The sequence below is a fragment of the Equus asinus genome, chromosome 21 (genome assembly GCF_041296235.1).
Source record: "Equus asinus isolate D_3611 breed Donkey chromosome 21, EquAss-T2T_v2, whole genome shotgun sequence".
Taxonomy (NCBI): domain Eukaryota; kingdom Metazoa; phylum Chordata; class Mammalia; order Perissodactyla; family Equidae; genus Equus; species Equus asinus.
In genome coordinates, this window is record NC_091810.1 from 41,551,034 (window position 1) to 41,564,660 (window position 13,627).

The window sequence follows — 13,627 nt, forward strand, 5'->3', positions numbered from 1 at the left end:
GCTTGATAAAGGTATGCTGGCGGAAAGACTGCAGGATCAGGGGAGGCATCCTGGAGGAAGCAGCATCCACACTGAGCCTTGGGAATGCATAGAAGTTCACCAGGCAAAGAAGGGAGGGAGGAGTGTGCTAGGAGAGGGAACAGCTTGACAAGGCCTGGAAGGGGCAGAGGGCAAATGACAAGGGCTGAGAGGGCAGGAGTGAGAGCCTGAGTGACCTTGTGGGCTGGGCACAGGGTCTTGGACTTTGTCTGGGGGCCGTGGGGACACACAGAGAGATGTAAACTGGCAAATGACATGATCGGATTTGCAATTTTTAAAAAATTCCTCCTGGCTGCTGTATGGAGATGGGAGTGGAGGCAGGGAGGCCAGTGAGTAGGCTGCTGTATCATTCAGGGACAGAGGGTGGTGGCCGGGACCATGAGAGGGCATGGGGATATAAAAATGGGGACCAGTCCCAGGGATATTCAGGAAGTGAAACGGACAAGACTTGGGGACTGATTTTCTCATCATCAGGGTGAACAAGCCTTCAGGAATCTCTGCAAGCTACTTGTGGACCAGAATTTGGCGCTTGTACTTGCCTACCCCCTCCCCGCCAGCATGCCACGCCCCTCTCCCAGGAGCGAGGATCGGGTGGTGAGGGGGAATGTCTCTCTTCCCACAGCCACAGCAAGATCTTTGCAGCAGCTGTGATTCTGGTCCTCGCCAGTAGGTGGCAGCCCAAGATAGAAAGGGAAGGGTGGCGAGGTTTCCCAGGCCCACCCAGTTCTTGGGAAAGGTTCTGTGTTTAATGGACTGGATACCTGGGACTTGCCTGTGGGCAGAGGGTTTACCGTCACTATTATTAACAGCATCGTAACAGCAGCACCTAACTTCTGTGGAGAATTGCTGTTGTCCAGATATGCTCTGCTCAGAGCTTTACATGAATTACCTCATTTCACCCTTCCAGCCCCATGGGATGGGGACCATCCTTATCCCCTTTTACACATGGGGAAAATGAGGCTCGGAGAGATCAAGTGACTTATCCAAAGTCACACAGCTAAGGAGCCTCAGAAGAAGTATTGGGATTGCAGTCTATCTCCATCACTACAGGAAACACCCTCTTCGGTAGCACTTATCCTAAAACCATTCTGAGGTAAGCAGTATCCCCCTCCTCTTCCTTCTCTACTTCCTCTCCCTCCTCCCCCTCCTCCTCCTCGGAAGCCATTTGATGATTGCTCAGAACCCGAGTCAACGTTCTCAACATCCACCATCACTGCTTTGGGAGGATGGAGAGGGTGTGGGTTTGAGAGGTTTGGGACTGTTCTTTTCAAACCCCCCCCACACACACACACACACACTTTACAGGCCTTACTTCTTTCTGTAAGCTTGTGGGTCAAGAAGGAGCAGATGTGTATCCCCATTTTGCAGATGGAGAAAGAGAGGCTGAGGGACGTGCCCAGGCCTCACTGTGAGTCAGGACAAAGCTGGATCTAGAATCTCTGGTCCTTGAGCCTTCCCCACCCACCGTCACTTCATAAACCATCTGTGTCTGTCATCCAAGCACCTCCTCTGAGCCAGGCCCAGTGCTAGGCCCCGGGGCCACCACCCCCATTCCTCCTGCCCATGGCACGGGGTCCAAACGTTGCATTTCAGACTCACATCCTGCCAGGAGCTGAGCTTCAGACCTTCAGCCAATCGGTGAACTTCAGAAAACTGGTCAACCATGTTGTTAGTGCAGCTCGTAAGTCATATTTCAGCAGGACTCCAAGCAGATGGGAAAAATTAATAAATGTGTAGAATTCCTTTTCTCCCCTCCCATTCCACCAAAAGCCAAGCTGGTGAATAATTATGGGATGGCTGCCAAAGGAGTGTGATCTTCAGGGGTGAGTTATGGCATTTTTACTCCTCTGGCTGAGTGCCAGTTTACTTACCGCCCTTTACAATTTTGTGGATGTTCTCCTTACTGCAGGAGATGAGAAGCTGCACCCCAGTTATGATTGGAACAGAGAGCAAAGGAACAGGGAGCGCTGAGGTAGGGGCTGGACCTAAGAGAAGGGACAGAAAGAAGCAGCCACATTTGTGCTTGGCTTGTGGGGGCGTGGGTGTTAGAGGAAATGCAGCAATAGCAGTAACAGCAGTATTAATAATTGCCATGCAGGCAGTACTTGCAATGAGTCAGGGCTGTGTTAAGCACTCCGCAGACTATTTCATTTAATCCTCCATCATTTATTCAGCCACTCCACCAATATTTATTGAGTAACTGCAATGTGCCAAGAACTATTTTAGATCCAGAGAGTAAACTGAGGAACAAGACAGACCAGGTCCCAGCCCTTGCGGGGTTCCCAGGTCGGGGAGACAAACAATAAACACAGACATAATATCACTTTATTTGCTGATAAGCGCTTTGAAAAAATAAACAGAGCCTGGAGGGTCAGGGAAGCCTTCTCTGCAGAGGTGATGATTGAGATTGAAGGATAAAAAGGAAAGAATCATGCCAAGATCAAAAAACAGAGTCAAGGGAGAAAGATGGGAAACATTCCAGGTAGAGGAAACAGCAAGTGCAAAGGCCCTGAGGTGAAGAGAAAGATGGTATGATCCAGGAACTGTCAGGGAGGCAGGGGAGGGGGAAATGAGGCCCGAGAGGCACTCAAGACTTGATACATCAGACCTTGGGGACCATGGGGGAGTCCACGCTATGGATGAAGCTGGATCTAGAACACCTAATCCTTGGCTCTTCACCTCCAACTGCCATCTCATAAATCACCTGTGTCATACATTGTCATCACCTCCTCTGTTCCAGGCCCTGTACTGGAGGAAAGGGAAAGGTGGCAAGGTTTCCTCCACCCACCCAGTTCTTGGGAAATCAGTTCTTTCTTCACCAGTCTGGCTCATTCGAATCAGTTCTTGCTTAATCACATTGATTACCTGGGACTTGCCAATGAGCTGTGGGTTTGTCATCAATCATATTAACAGCACCCTAACAGCAGCACCTAACTTCCCTGGAGAATTGCTATTGTCCCAGTCCTCTGCTCAGAGCTTTACCCAAATGACCTCATTTCATCCTCACAGCCCCAGGGGGCAGAGCCATCATCATCCTCTTTGGTCAAGCAGAAGGTTATGAAACAGGGCATGACATGATATGATTTATGCTTTAACACAACTGTGGCTTCAGCCGCACACACCATCCCCTTTCAGCCCTCAGGGCAACCCTGCTTGATCCCCTCCCACACACAGATGAAGAGACTGATGTTCAGAGAGGTGAAATCCTGTCCCCCAGGTCACACAACTGTGAGGAACAGAGGCAGGATTCAAGCCCAAGGTGATTTCAGCCTTAATCTCGCCCCATGCTGGTGATAAACACAAGGAAGCAGGTGGCAAGTGAGGAGGAGGGTGACTGCGGGAGACCTTGAGAACTCGGCCCCAGGCCCGGACTCCCGCCTCCGGATCTTTTCCTAGCGGAGCCCAGCCCAGCTGCCCTGCGGCTCTCCCCGCCTGGCTGCTGCCCGGGAACGAAGCGTCTGCTGTCAGACTCTCTGCTCTGGGAAAGCCCGGCCCAAGCGTCTTCCAAGGTCTGCCAGTCATGGGGCTGCTCAGCCCGAGGTGTTCACCCCAACCAGCCCGCCGAGCCCCGAGCCCCGCTCTGGAGCCCCCGCTCTGCAGAGCTGCGCCCCCGCTGCCGGCTGCTTTGCTCTTCCCGACCCTGGCTGCCTCAGTTTCCCTTTCTGAGAGGCAGGGGTCCGGCAGGCGAGGAGCCACAGGGACCCGGAAGGCATGTGGGCCGCCTGGGGACAGCGGGCCCCTCTGTCAGGATCAATCGTCCTAAGCCGGCCTGAGTTGCCCTGGCTTAGCGGCGCGGGGACAGCCACCTGTGTGCCCGCGGAGTATGCGCCGCGGGGGACGGGGCCTGAGCCCGAAGCAGCGCCCGCCGCCAGGACCCGCCCGGCCTGAGGCCCCGGGGCCCGCGGGCCCCTCTGCGCCATGGGAGCCGCCCAGGGGAAGAAGGTAGGAGCCCCGAGGGTCCTGCGGGGCCCTGGACCGGGGGTGAGGCCGGCTTCACCAGGGGGGCGCCCGCAGCCCCCGCCTGCAGCTCCTTGTCACCTCCCTCCCTGAGCGCACAGCCAGGACTGGCGTCCAGAAGCCCGCCGGGCTCAGGGCCGAGCCACCGCAGCTCGGCCGGCTCTGCAGCAGGCGGGCCGCGCAACCTCTCCGGCTCCCGGAATGACACACCTACGGCCCTGCACAGGCTCCCTGGATTACACGCGCCTCTCCTGCCCTGCACACAGGCTCCCTGGCCTCCCCTCCCGTGCGCCGGGCGGGGGGAGGGGGGGAGGCGGGGGTGGGGTCAGCACAGGTGGACGTAGTGGCAAGGTGAAAAATAATGATCACTATAATTAAGTTGGCTAACCAGCTGTTACCAGATGTGGGGTGTGGCAAGTTACTGAAGCTTTCTGTGACTCATTTCTTCATGTGTAAATGGGGACTACCTCAGAGGCTCGTAGTGAGAATTAAATGAATTAAAATACGCGAAGTGTTTGAACCGATATATGCTCTGTTACTATAAGAATTCTCTTCACATTATCATCCATCACTTGCTAAGTCTGGGCTCTCAGTTGGGGGTTTGTAGACCACATAGCCTGTGCCGTGTTTCTGAACATGTGGTCTGTAGATGCCGTGTGTCAGCATTAGAGGTGGGGTGTGGGAGGGGTCTCCTCAAAGAGTCGCCTTATCAGGGCCCACCCAGACCTCCTGACTTGGAGTGAGGACGGAGCCGGGGGCAGCAGGACTCTGAGTTTACTCTGAGGTGATTCGCGGCCCACGTCGGCCCAGATGTGATCCCAGCGGTGTGATCAGGCTGCCCAGGTCCCAGCTCCTCACCTACCTACTGCGGAGAGGAACTGACCCCCTGTGTGTCTCAGCTTCTGATCTGTAAAGTGGGGCTGGTACCCACTGTGTGGGAGGTTCCATGGGATGGTGACTATGAAGTGCGTAGCATGCTGCCTGACGCCTGGAGGGCCCCCAAAACAGGGGCTCTAATCCTCAAGCCGCCCGTATGACCTATTACATGAAAGACTGGGAGCTGAGGCTCAGAGGCGAGATGTGATTTCTTAGCCAGGGTCATGCAGCTAGTTGGGGAAAGGGTGGGATTTTGACTCCCTTCTGCTTACCTCCAGACTTTCTGCCAACCCAGCCCATCCCATATTTTTCAAATTCAAAGTAAAGACACTTCATGGACCCCACAAAGGAAGCCCTCTGGACCTCAGCGTCCCATTTGCAAAATGAGAGTCTTGGGCTAGATTACCCCTAGGGGCCTCCTAGTGCCCGCCTCTGTTCCCACCACCCTTTCTTTCAGGATGCTCCTGCCTCCCCTCAGCAACCCCTGAGAGCATTGTCCTAAAAGTTTGATGGAGGGGGCTGTCACTCTCCCCACAATGCTCACTCCTGCCTGCAGGGGTCAGGGTGGGTCACCCACAGTCCGGGCAGCAGATTGACACAGCCCCCAGCTAGTCCCAGAGCTTCTTTCAGCAACAATCTTCCCACCTCTCCCCTTTCTCAGGGGAGCATGAGCTCAGTCTCTACATCCTATCTGTGCTGAAAGTGAGGTGGGGAGACAGTCACCTTGGAGACCAGCTTCCTAGTCCTAGAAAAGACCCTAACACAGTCTAGCCCAGGAATGGCAAAATGTAGCTCATGGACTGCCTCTCCCTCTTCCCCAACCCATGGCAGACATCACAAATCAAGCCCTGCACCCTCTCCCCCTAAGTCTAGACAGCTCAGAATCCTTCTCAACACCGCATCCCAGGACTCCCTCACCAGTCAGTCAGAACTAGATCCCGGGTTGAAAGCCATGTCTGTCCTGGGCCCAGCCCTTTCCCCTGCCTTCAGGGAAAAGCCCTCACGGGGAGAAGGCAGCAGAGCAGCGTGACTGGGACATGGGCTCTAGAATCAGATAAGCCTGTGTCAGTTCCTCCACATCCTCTGTGCCCTTGGACAAGTCATCACACATCTCTGAGTCTCAGATCCTACCTCAATAAACTCAAGATAATAATCCTCCTCAGATGGTTGTAAAACCTAAATGATATCATGCCTGGGACAAGATAGTCAATGTCTCCCCCTGAATCAGATCCTCTCACACCTGTGTCCTCTTCTGAGCCTCCCAGCCCTTCCTCTGAGCCAACGAGGGCATCAATATCACACCCAATGGCAGATGAAAAGATGGCAAGGGCAACCTCCCCCAGCGAGTCAGTGGGGGAACCAGCCAGGAGAAAGGCTGTGAGCATACCCAGGCTGGGCCCCTGGGGGGCTCCCCCATCTGGGGACCGCCCCCCAATCCCCGACATGCCCACCTCTCTCTCTGAGGGCGACAGCCCAGCTGGCCTCTGCGATGTCTGTGACAATGCACAGCACCCATCCCGTTATTCTCCCACTGGCTTGTCCTATACATGTCACTCTACTGTCCTTAGGGCTTACCAGATCCCTTCCCACAGTTACAGCTTAATTGTAGTCATAAAATAACAGCTCTGGAAAGCCAGTGGTGATGTGATCCAATCCCTTCCCCATCGTACAGCTGAGAAGACTGAGGCCCAAAGAGTGGAAGAGCATTTCCACAATGCCTGACAGCCCCAGGCCAAACTCTAGAAGCACAAGGAAGGCAGTGGGTCTCCCTCCCATGAAAGGAGGGAGCACCATGAAGGGCGGGACTGAGCTGTCCCTGGGAGACGACTCCTGCCCACTAAGTGCACTCTCTCCTGGTGCATAACTCCGTCCGCTGCATCTTTGCTCCCGCCCAGCCTCCCATAGAAAAATATTAACTGAGTATCTGCTGCCGTGTACTGGGAGCTGAGCCAAGGACGGTGCCTGCTCTTATGCCTTCACTGTTGGTCGGGGAGACTGACTGAAAGCAAATAATGAGAGTTGGGAGCGGCCCGTGTGACAGTGGAGGCAGGGTGACTGGTCAGGTGAGTGTGTCTGGGTGTGGGGACTCCAGGTGGGAGACAGCTGCTGAAAGCCCCGGACCTCGAATGTTTCATCTGGGATGCTGTCCACTGTAAAGACTGGAAACCCCAACTCCAGCTGCTTAAACAATAAGGAAGTTCCTTAAGGAACTTTGGGTTCCCTAAGTGGGAAGTCCAGTGGCTCAATAATGTCTCCAGGACCTTTCCCAGAAGCCCCCAGCCAAGGTTCCCTTGAATTTCATTGGCTCAAATTGTCACCTGCCCATTCCTGAGGCAACCCTTGTCCCCTGGGGAATGCCAAAGGTAGCAGCTTTGCCTGCAATCCTGAACCTGTTGCAGGCAAGGGATCAAAGTGGGACCATTGATTAGCAGAGACCAAGCTAAGGTCCCCTTGGAGCTGGAGATCAGTTCCCCAGTGGCAGGGCTGCTACTCAGTGGGAGGGGGTAGGATGGATGCTGGACATTTAATCATAATTCCCCACCCTGGGGGAGACATGGTCTCCAACCATGGTGTGAACAGAGAAAGTGAAAAGAACTTGGAAAGCTCAAGGGTATGGCAGAAAGAGTACCGGGCCAGGAGTCAAAACACAGACATTGTTGCTTCTATTCAGCCGAGGCAAGTTATGAACTTCCCTTGGACTCAACATTTTTTAATCTGCAAAGTGGGCACCTGGCCAATATCAGAATTTTTGCAAGGATGAAATGAAGGTATTTTTGCTACATGGAAGCGATGGCTCAAACTGTTTGGAACATTCCGGAAGCGGCAAACATTGGTCAGTTGGGCATGCATTGACACTAGAGGGATGAGTGCAGGCAAGATGTCCTGGATGGAGCCTTGTTTTATGCCATTCGATTACTCAGTGAGGCTGCAGCTCCTTGGGCAGCAATGAGTCCAGGAAAAGCAACTCCCATGGGCCTCAGACACCAGCTCAAGATTCACCGAGACCACAGGGTCGGGGCACTCCGTGCTCAGCCCCCCAGTCAGTAGCCAATGTCGCTCCCCCGGGAAGGAGACAGGCCCACAAGCTTCCATGGGCTGCTCCTACACAAGTCCAGCACCCTAGGCCATGATCTTAATTATACCCTTACAGGGGCTGAGTCTAAAAAAAGAGATACTAAATGATACCCTGATACTAAAAAGAAAATATTACTGATAACAGCTCACACGCATTGCAGCTTCTGCACCAATTCTCTCATCGAATCTTCCAACAGCTCCCTGAAGTGGGTATTTTTATTACTCAAACAATCAGAAGCAGGGAGCGTTAAACAAGAGGCTCAAAGCCACCCAGCGAGGAGGCAGGGAGTCAGATTTGAACCAGGCAGCCTAAAGGGCCTGACCTCTTAGCCGATGAATCCCACTGCCGGCGCTCATGAAGCTGGGCTCTTGAGCAGGCAGAGCACTGTTCAAATCCCACCTGGGACCCCTATCAGGGCAACTTGCTTAACCTCTCTGAGCCTCAGTCTCCTCATCTGTCAAATGGGATCATGATTTTCCCTTCCACGCTAGGATGAGATGAGGTGCCTGGCCCGTAGTAGGTGATCAGGGAACCGTGGGTGAAACTGTTACTACTGCTCTAGAAGCTGAAGGTGGAGCTTCAGCAGACAGGGGGCCGGTTGTGCCCCTAAATCTTCAGTGTAACCCCATGAAGGCTTGGACACGGCATTCTCTAAAACATTTCTCCAAACTCAGCTCCTCCCAGGCTTTTCCTTTCCCTTAACGAGTCCTATATTCTAACTCTGTTGATGTCTGCCACGCTGCTCATCGCTTTAATTCATCTTCGTTAGAAGAAAGGTTCCTTGACTGAAATAAAAAGGAAAAATATATGGGAGACAGGGCCAAATTTGATAAATGGCCTGAAAGGGAGCATTGGTTCTTGCGGAGCCCAAAAGGCGCACATCTGGCTGGGCGCTGCTAGCTCCTCGCACAGTTATCCCTGCCAGTGATGGATGGGTCCACTGGGCCCTGCTCACTGGAGCCCAGCTCAGCAGGACATGAGGGCCATGGTAGGGGGCCCTTGCCACCTGTGCCAACCCATGGCCCCCACTCTGCCCACCGCCTCAGACTGCTTCTCTACAAAGAACTGGGGCCAAGTGCCCCATCCCTCAGCACCACGGGGAGTCCACAGCTGGGTCCTCAAAGGCCTCCTGGGCCTGGAATGGGAGGCTCAGGGACAAGAGGAGAAGGTTGTCAGGAGCGTATGGGGAGTGAGGGAGAGAACACCCCCTGCTCACCCCCAGTAACGCCGAGCTCTGCTTCTGCCAGCACCTCCTTGCTGAGCCCTGTCTCCCAGGACCACTCCAGCCTCTTGGCCTTTATTCACCCCAGGCAGTGCCTGGAGCAGCCTCCTGACTCCTCGGCACAGTCCAGCCCTTCTCTGAGCTCTAGGCCCAGCACCCATGCACCTGCTCTTGTAAGTGTTTTTGGACCAGGAGTGCATTGAGTTCCGACTGTGCGCCTGACAAATATCTCATCAAGGTGTGAGGGAAGATGGGGACGAGGGACATCAGTTGCTGGGCCCCTACCCTTGCCGGCCACTCTCTAGGTGTACCACATGCTTTTCCTCCCGCCCGACCCCTGCCCCCTGCAAGGTGGAGGCCGCCATGCTCACTTCCTGGGTGAGCGACACTCACGTATGAGTGCTCTGCCCTTCATGCCTGCTCCGGACCTCCGTGCAGGTCCTGAGGCCCCCGACCTGCCTGACACAGAGCTGGGCACCCCACCCACTTTTTCTCATATAACCTTCATGAATGCCTCCATGAGGGAGCCACTGTTCTCATCCCCATCTTACAGATCAGGACACTGAGGCTCAGAGGTCACCGGCAAGGAAGTGGCAGGGCCGAGGGGTTACATCTGGCCAGCCAGGCGGCCCTCACTCGGGCCAGATACGTTGCAGCCTTATCTCAGACCCTCACTACCACCCTACAACCCCATTACCCAGACAAGGAAACAGAGACACACAGGTCAGGCATGGGGTTTGTTGGAAAGCGCCTGGACCAGGCGAGAAGAGACCTTGGGATCAAGTTGAGGCTCTGGCACTCATTCACGGGGTGATGTCCAAGCCTCAGTTTCCTCATCTGTAAAGTAGGCTGAAAATAGTACCCACTTTTGTTATTGGTGTAAGGATTAAACGAGAGCCCAGGATGTATTCCTCCCTCTTTGAGTCTCAGTTTCCCCAGAAGGGAACCCTGCGAGTTGGAGTAAATGACTCTCAATGCCCCTTTCAACCATGGTAAAAATGACAAACTCCAGTATCTTTTTGGGGGAGGTGGGCCCCCTTCTGGACCTTTCAGCTGGAGCCCAGAGACAAGGTTCAGGACGCTGACCTCGTCACTGTCCTTAGCAGGATCCAGTGCAAAATGCAAATGCAGGACTCCTTGCTCAAAAATTAGGAAGAATTACAAGACAGGGAGAGCAGCGCATTAATCCCAGCACAGACCTTTCTGAACGCGGGGCCCTGAGTGACCGCAGAGGTCACGCGCCCAGAAAGCCAGCCCCAGTCGTCAGTGCCAGCCAGAGGGGGTCCATGCACGGAGGTTCCCATTCCTGGGGGTTCTGGGATTCGGCACCAGCACACATGCAGGGATGGAGAGCGTGCTTTTCCAAACCCCGGACCCTGCCGGTCAGTCCCAGGCTCCCCTTGTACTCCGTCTGTTCACCATCTGGATCTGAAACCCCCGAATGCCTTCCCCAGCCCGAGCAAACTGGTAAACACATATCCTCCCTTCACTGGGCACTGTCCTCGCCGCCTCACTCGCCCGCCCTCTGAATGGCCTGGCCTGCGACCCTTGAAAAAACTGGCATTGAAATTTCTTCCCTGGGGAGGCCAGGGACAGAGGGTGGGATGGGGGAGTAGTGGGGGGTATACTGGCTGCAGCTGAAAGGGACATTTGAAGACAGGCAGAGTGACCTTTAGAAGCAGGGAAAGGACAGTTTTCCTGTCCCCCAAGGCCTCCCAATGGGACTTACGTTCTTCTGTGCCCTTGGCTTCTGCAAGCTGGGGTCAAGAATTGAATGCCCAGGGCTGCCTCAAACAGACGTACAGGTTGGGCACTGCACAAAGGCAATGAGTGGATGGGTCAGCAGGGGTGAACCTTCTACCAATGGAGACTTGTACCTGGGTGCTGGCTAGGTCAGCCCAGAGGAAGGAATGCTGCTTTGTAATCTCCTAATGCCATCGCTTATGGCCCTGCAATCACCTCTTCCAGGATTAAAACTTTTCCTGTCCATCCTTATGGCTGGAAGCCCAGCTTAAGAAGAAAAGTCAAAGGAGTAAGAAAGGAAGAAAGATGCCAGCTTAGCTGACACTTCTTCCAGGAAGGCTTCCCTTAGTGGACCTCAAATGTCTACACAGGGCAAGGGGCTTAGATAGGGAGGAGATGGGGCGAGCTTGTCTCAGAGAAACTAGGCCCTCAGCTTTTACTGAGCCTCCAAGGGTAGCTGGAAAGGGGCCAGAGAGATTTGAAGAGGGCAAAGCTCCCTCAGGGACCCTGTGGCGCCACCACGCCCCCTGCGTTCCCCAGACTAGGGCAAATCCCCTTATGTTCTCAACTCTCTCTCCGCCACTGACCGTGGCTGTGATTTCACGTTTAGTTCTGTGATTTATCCAGGAGGGAAGGGAGACTGTGTTTGATCTGGCTCACCATGGTGCCCCCCGTCCCTATCACATAACAGGTGCTCAATAAATTGAGGAAGGACGTGGGGGAGAGGGAGACTGGGTCCTCATGGAGGTAACTCGAGGGTGGGGTTGAAGGCCATGCTCATGGAAGGATCCACGCAGAACCTCGGACTGGCAGGGAGGACACAGCTGGGTCCCGCAGTTTCTCCCACACATCCCCTCCTTTGCTTACCAATAGCTTTAAGGCTCTGACCCAAATGCCCACATTCCCCACCCCACCTCCACCTGACTACTACACACACACACACACACACACACGGACTTTTTGCACAACTTCCTGGCCAAAGGCAAAATCCCGCATTGATCGTTCATCATTCATTCAACCAATGTTGACTGGGTACCTACTGGGTCCCAGGGTCCCAGGCATTGGAGACAGACCAGTGAATAGGACTCAGGCCCCGCCCTCAGGGTGCACAGCCCAGTGGGAGAGAAATAAGTCACCTGCAATGACAGGGCAGGTGCTCGGTGCCCTAATGAGGGAAGCACAGAGGAGCAGGGCGCAGAATGGGTGCCACAAAGCGAGAGGAGTAGTCAGGGCAGTTCCCACATGCCCACGCTGTGACCTGCAGCATGAAGAAGGGTCGACCAGCTCAGAGGGCCGGGAGAGGTTCCCAGGGGGCGCACGGCCTCGGCCAAGGCCTGCAGGTACGAGGGGCCATGGAGCGACCCAGGAACTGAAAGAACCTCTTGGTTTGCCAGCTCCTCTTCCTGAGCCTAGTGGGGCTTCCTAATTCCCAGGTCTGGGGTGGGACTGCCATAGGGCTGGTCCAAGTGAGGCCTCAGCTCCGCACTGCCCACTCTCCCCTCCGCTCATCCTGCCACAGCTCCCCTCCCCAAAAGACCCAACTATGCATCTGCCACAGACCCCTTGATCAAGGAGAACATTCTTTTTATTTTTTTCCTCTCCTTTCCTTTGCTCAATTATTCAAAATAGAGCTGAGAGAAAAAGAGAAAGACTGAGAGGGAGAAAGAAACACGGAGATAGACATAAACAAGAGACAAAAGACACTAAGAGAAAGTCCCCAGAAGCAGAACGAGGAAACCTCAAGCTTGTCGTCCCCGACCTCGGTCCCTCTGCTCCCCCCTCCCTTTGGTGCCCTCCTGGGCCTCTTTTCCACTCACAGATGTTTTAACGCCTCCAGACAGGAAAAGGGGACATGGAGCCTCCGTGGCCCCTGTACCTCACGCTCAGGCTGCTGGGGGAAAATCTCCTTTGCTGGACGGTAGAGAGAGGGACATATTTTCATTGCTTTTCCTCTCTTCATCCACCTCCCCTCAGTGCAATCTTCCTGCTCACTAACATGAAAAAGTCTTTGCCTCAGAGGCCCTGAGTGACCCTGGGCAAGGCGGTCTCCCTCTCTGGGCTCCAAGTTTCCTCCCCTGTCAATGCAGGGTTGATAGCTGTGCTACCCACTGGTTGAGGGGTAAAATGAGGCAGGGGAGAAGGAGGGAGGTGGGGAACGATCACCCCCCGAAGGATGCCATTCCAGGACCTCACGTGTGTGATGTTGTCAGCCCCTCTCAGCAGCCTGGCCTGCGTGGTTTTCCCCAATTTCATAGCTGTGAAGTGGTCGTTTGCAATCACTGAGTTCATGCAAGGCAGCCTTTGGACTCGTCCCACAGGCACCCAAAGCCGAGGGCTTGTGAGACCTCATGCAGTGCAGTCCAGCCTCAGCCTACACCAGTGAGCTGGACCGACAGCACCCCAAATGGCTCAGAAGCCTAAGGAGTCCCAATGCCTCTCAGGCCTCCATCCTTCTCATCTGTAGAATGGGCACTTCCTGAAGATAAAAACTAGAGTGCTTTCCAATAATGGAACTCCCTCAGAATCCTCAACATAACCACAGCCGCACAGATATCAGGGTCCCCGTTTCGCCAAGGGAAAAACTCAGACTCAGAGAGGTTGAGTTCACTGTTCAAGATCACACAGCTGACAAGTGCCGGAGCCGGGACTTGAACCCAGATACATCTGGCTCCACAGCCTCCATTCTCATAGACTTGTTTTTCAAGGGTCTGGAT

General features: G+C 54.4%; 1 protein-coding gene across 1 annotated transcript in view; it reads left to right on the top strand.

Moving 5' to 3' along the window:
- The first annotated feature begins 3,514 nt into the window (after positions 1-3,514).
- FAM107A (family with sequence similarity 107 member A) overlaps positions 3,515-13,627 on the top strand; it is a 57,729-nt gene continuing 47,616 nt past the window's right edge. Inside the window, exon 1 of the mRNA XM_070493642.1 lies at positions 3,515-3,981. Within this exon, the coding sequence (XP_070349743.1) occupies positions 3,958-3,981 (24 nt within the window). The 5' untranslated portion in view covers positions 3,515-3,957. The remainder of the gene's footprint in view (positions 3,982-13,627) is intronic.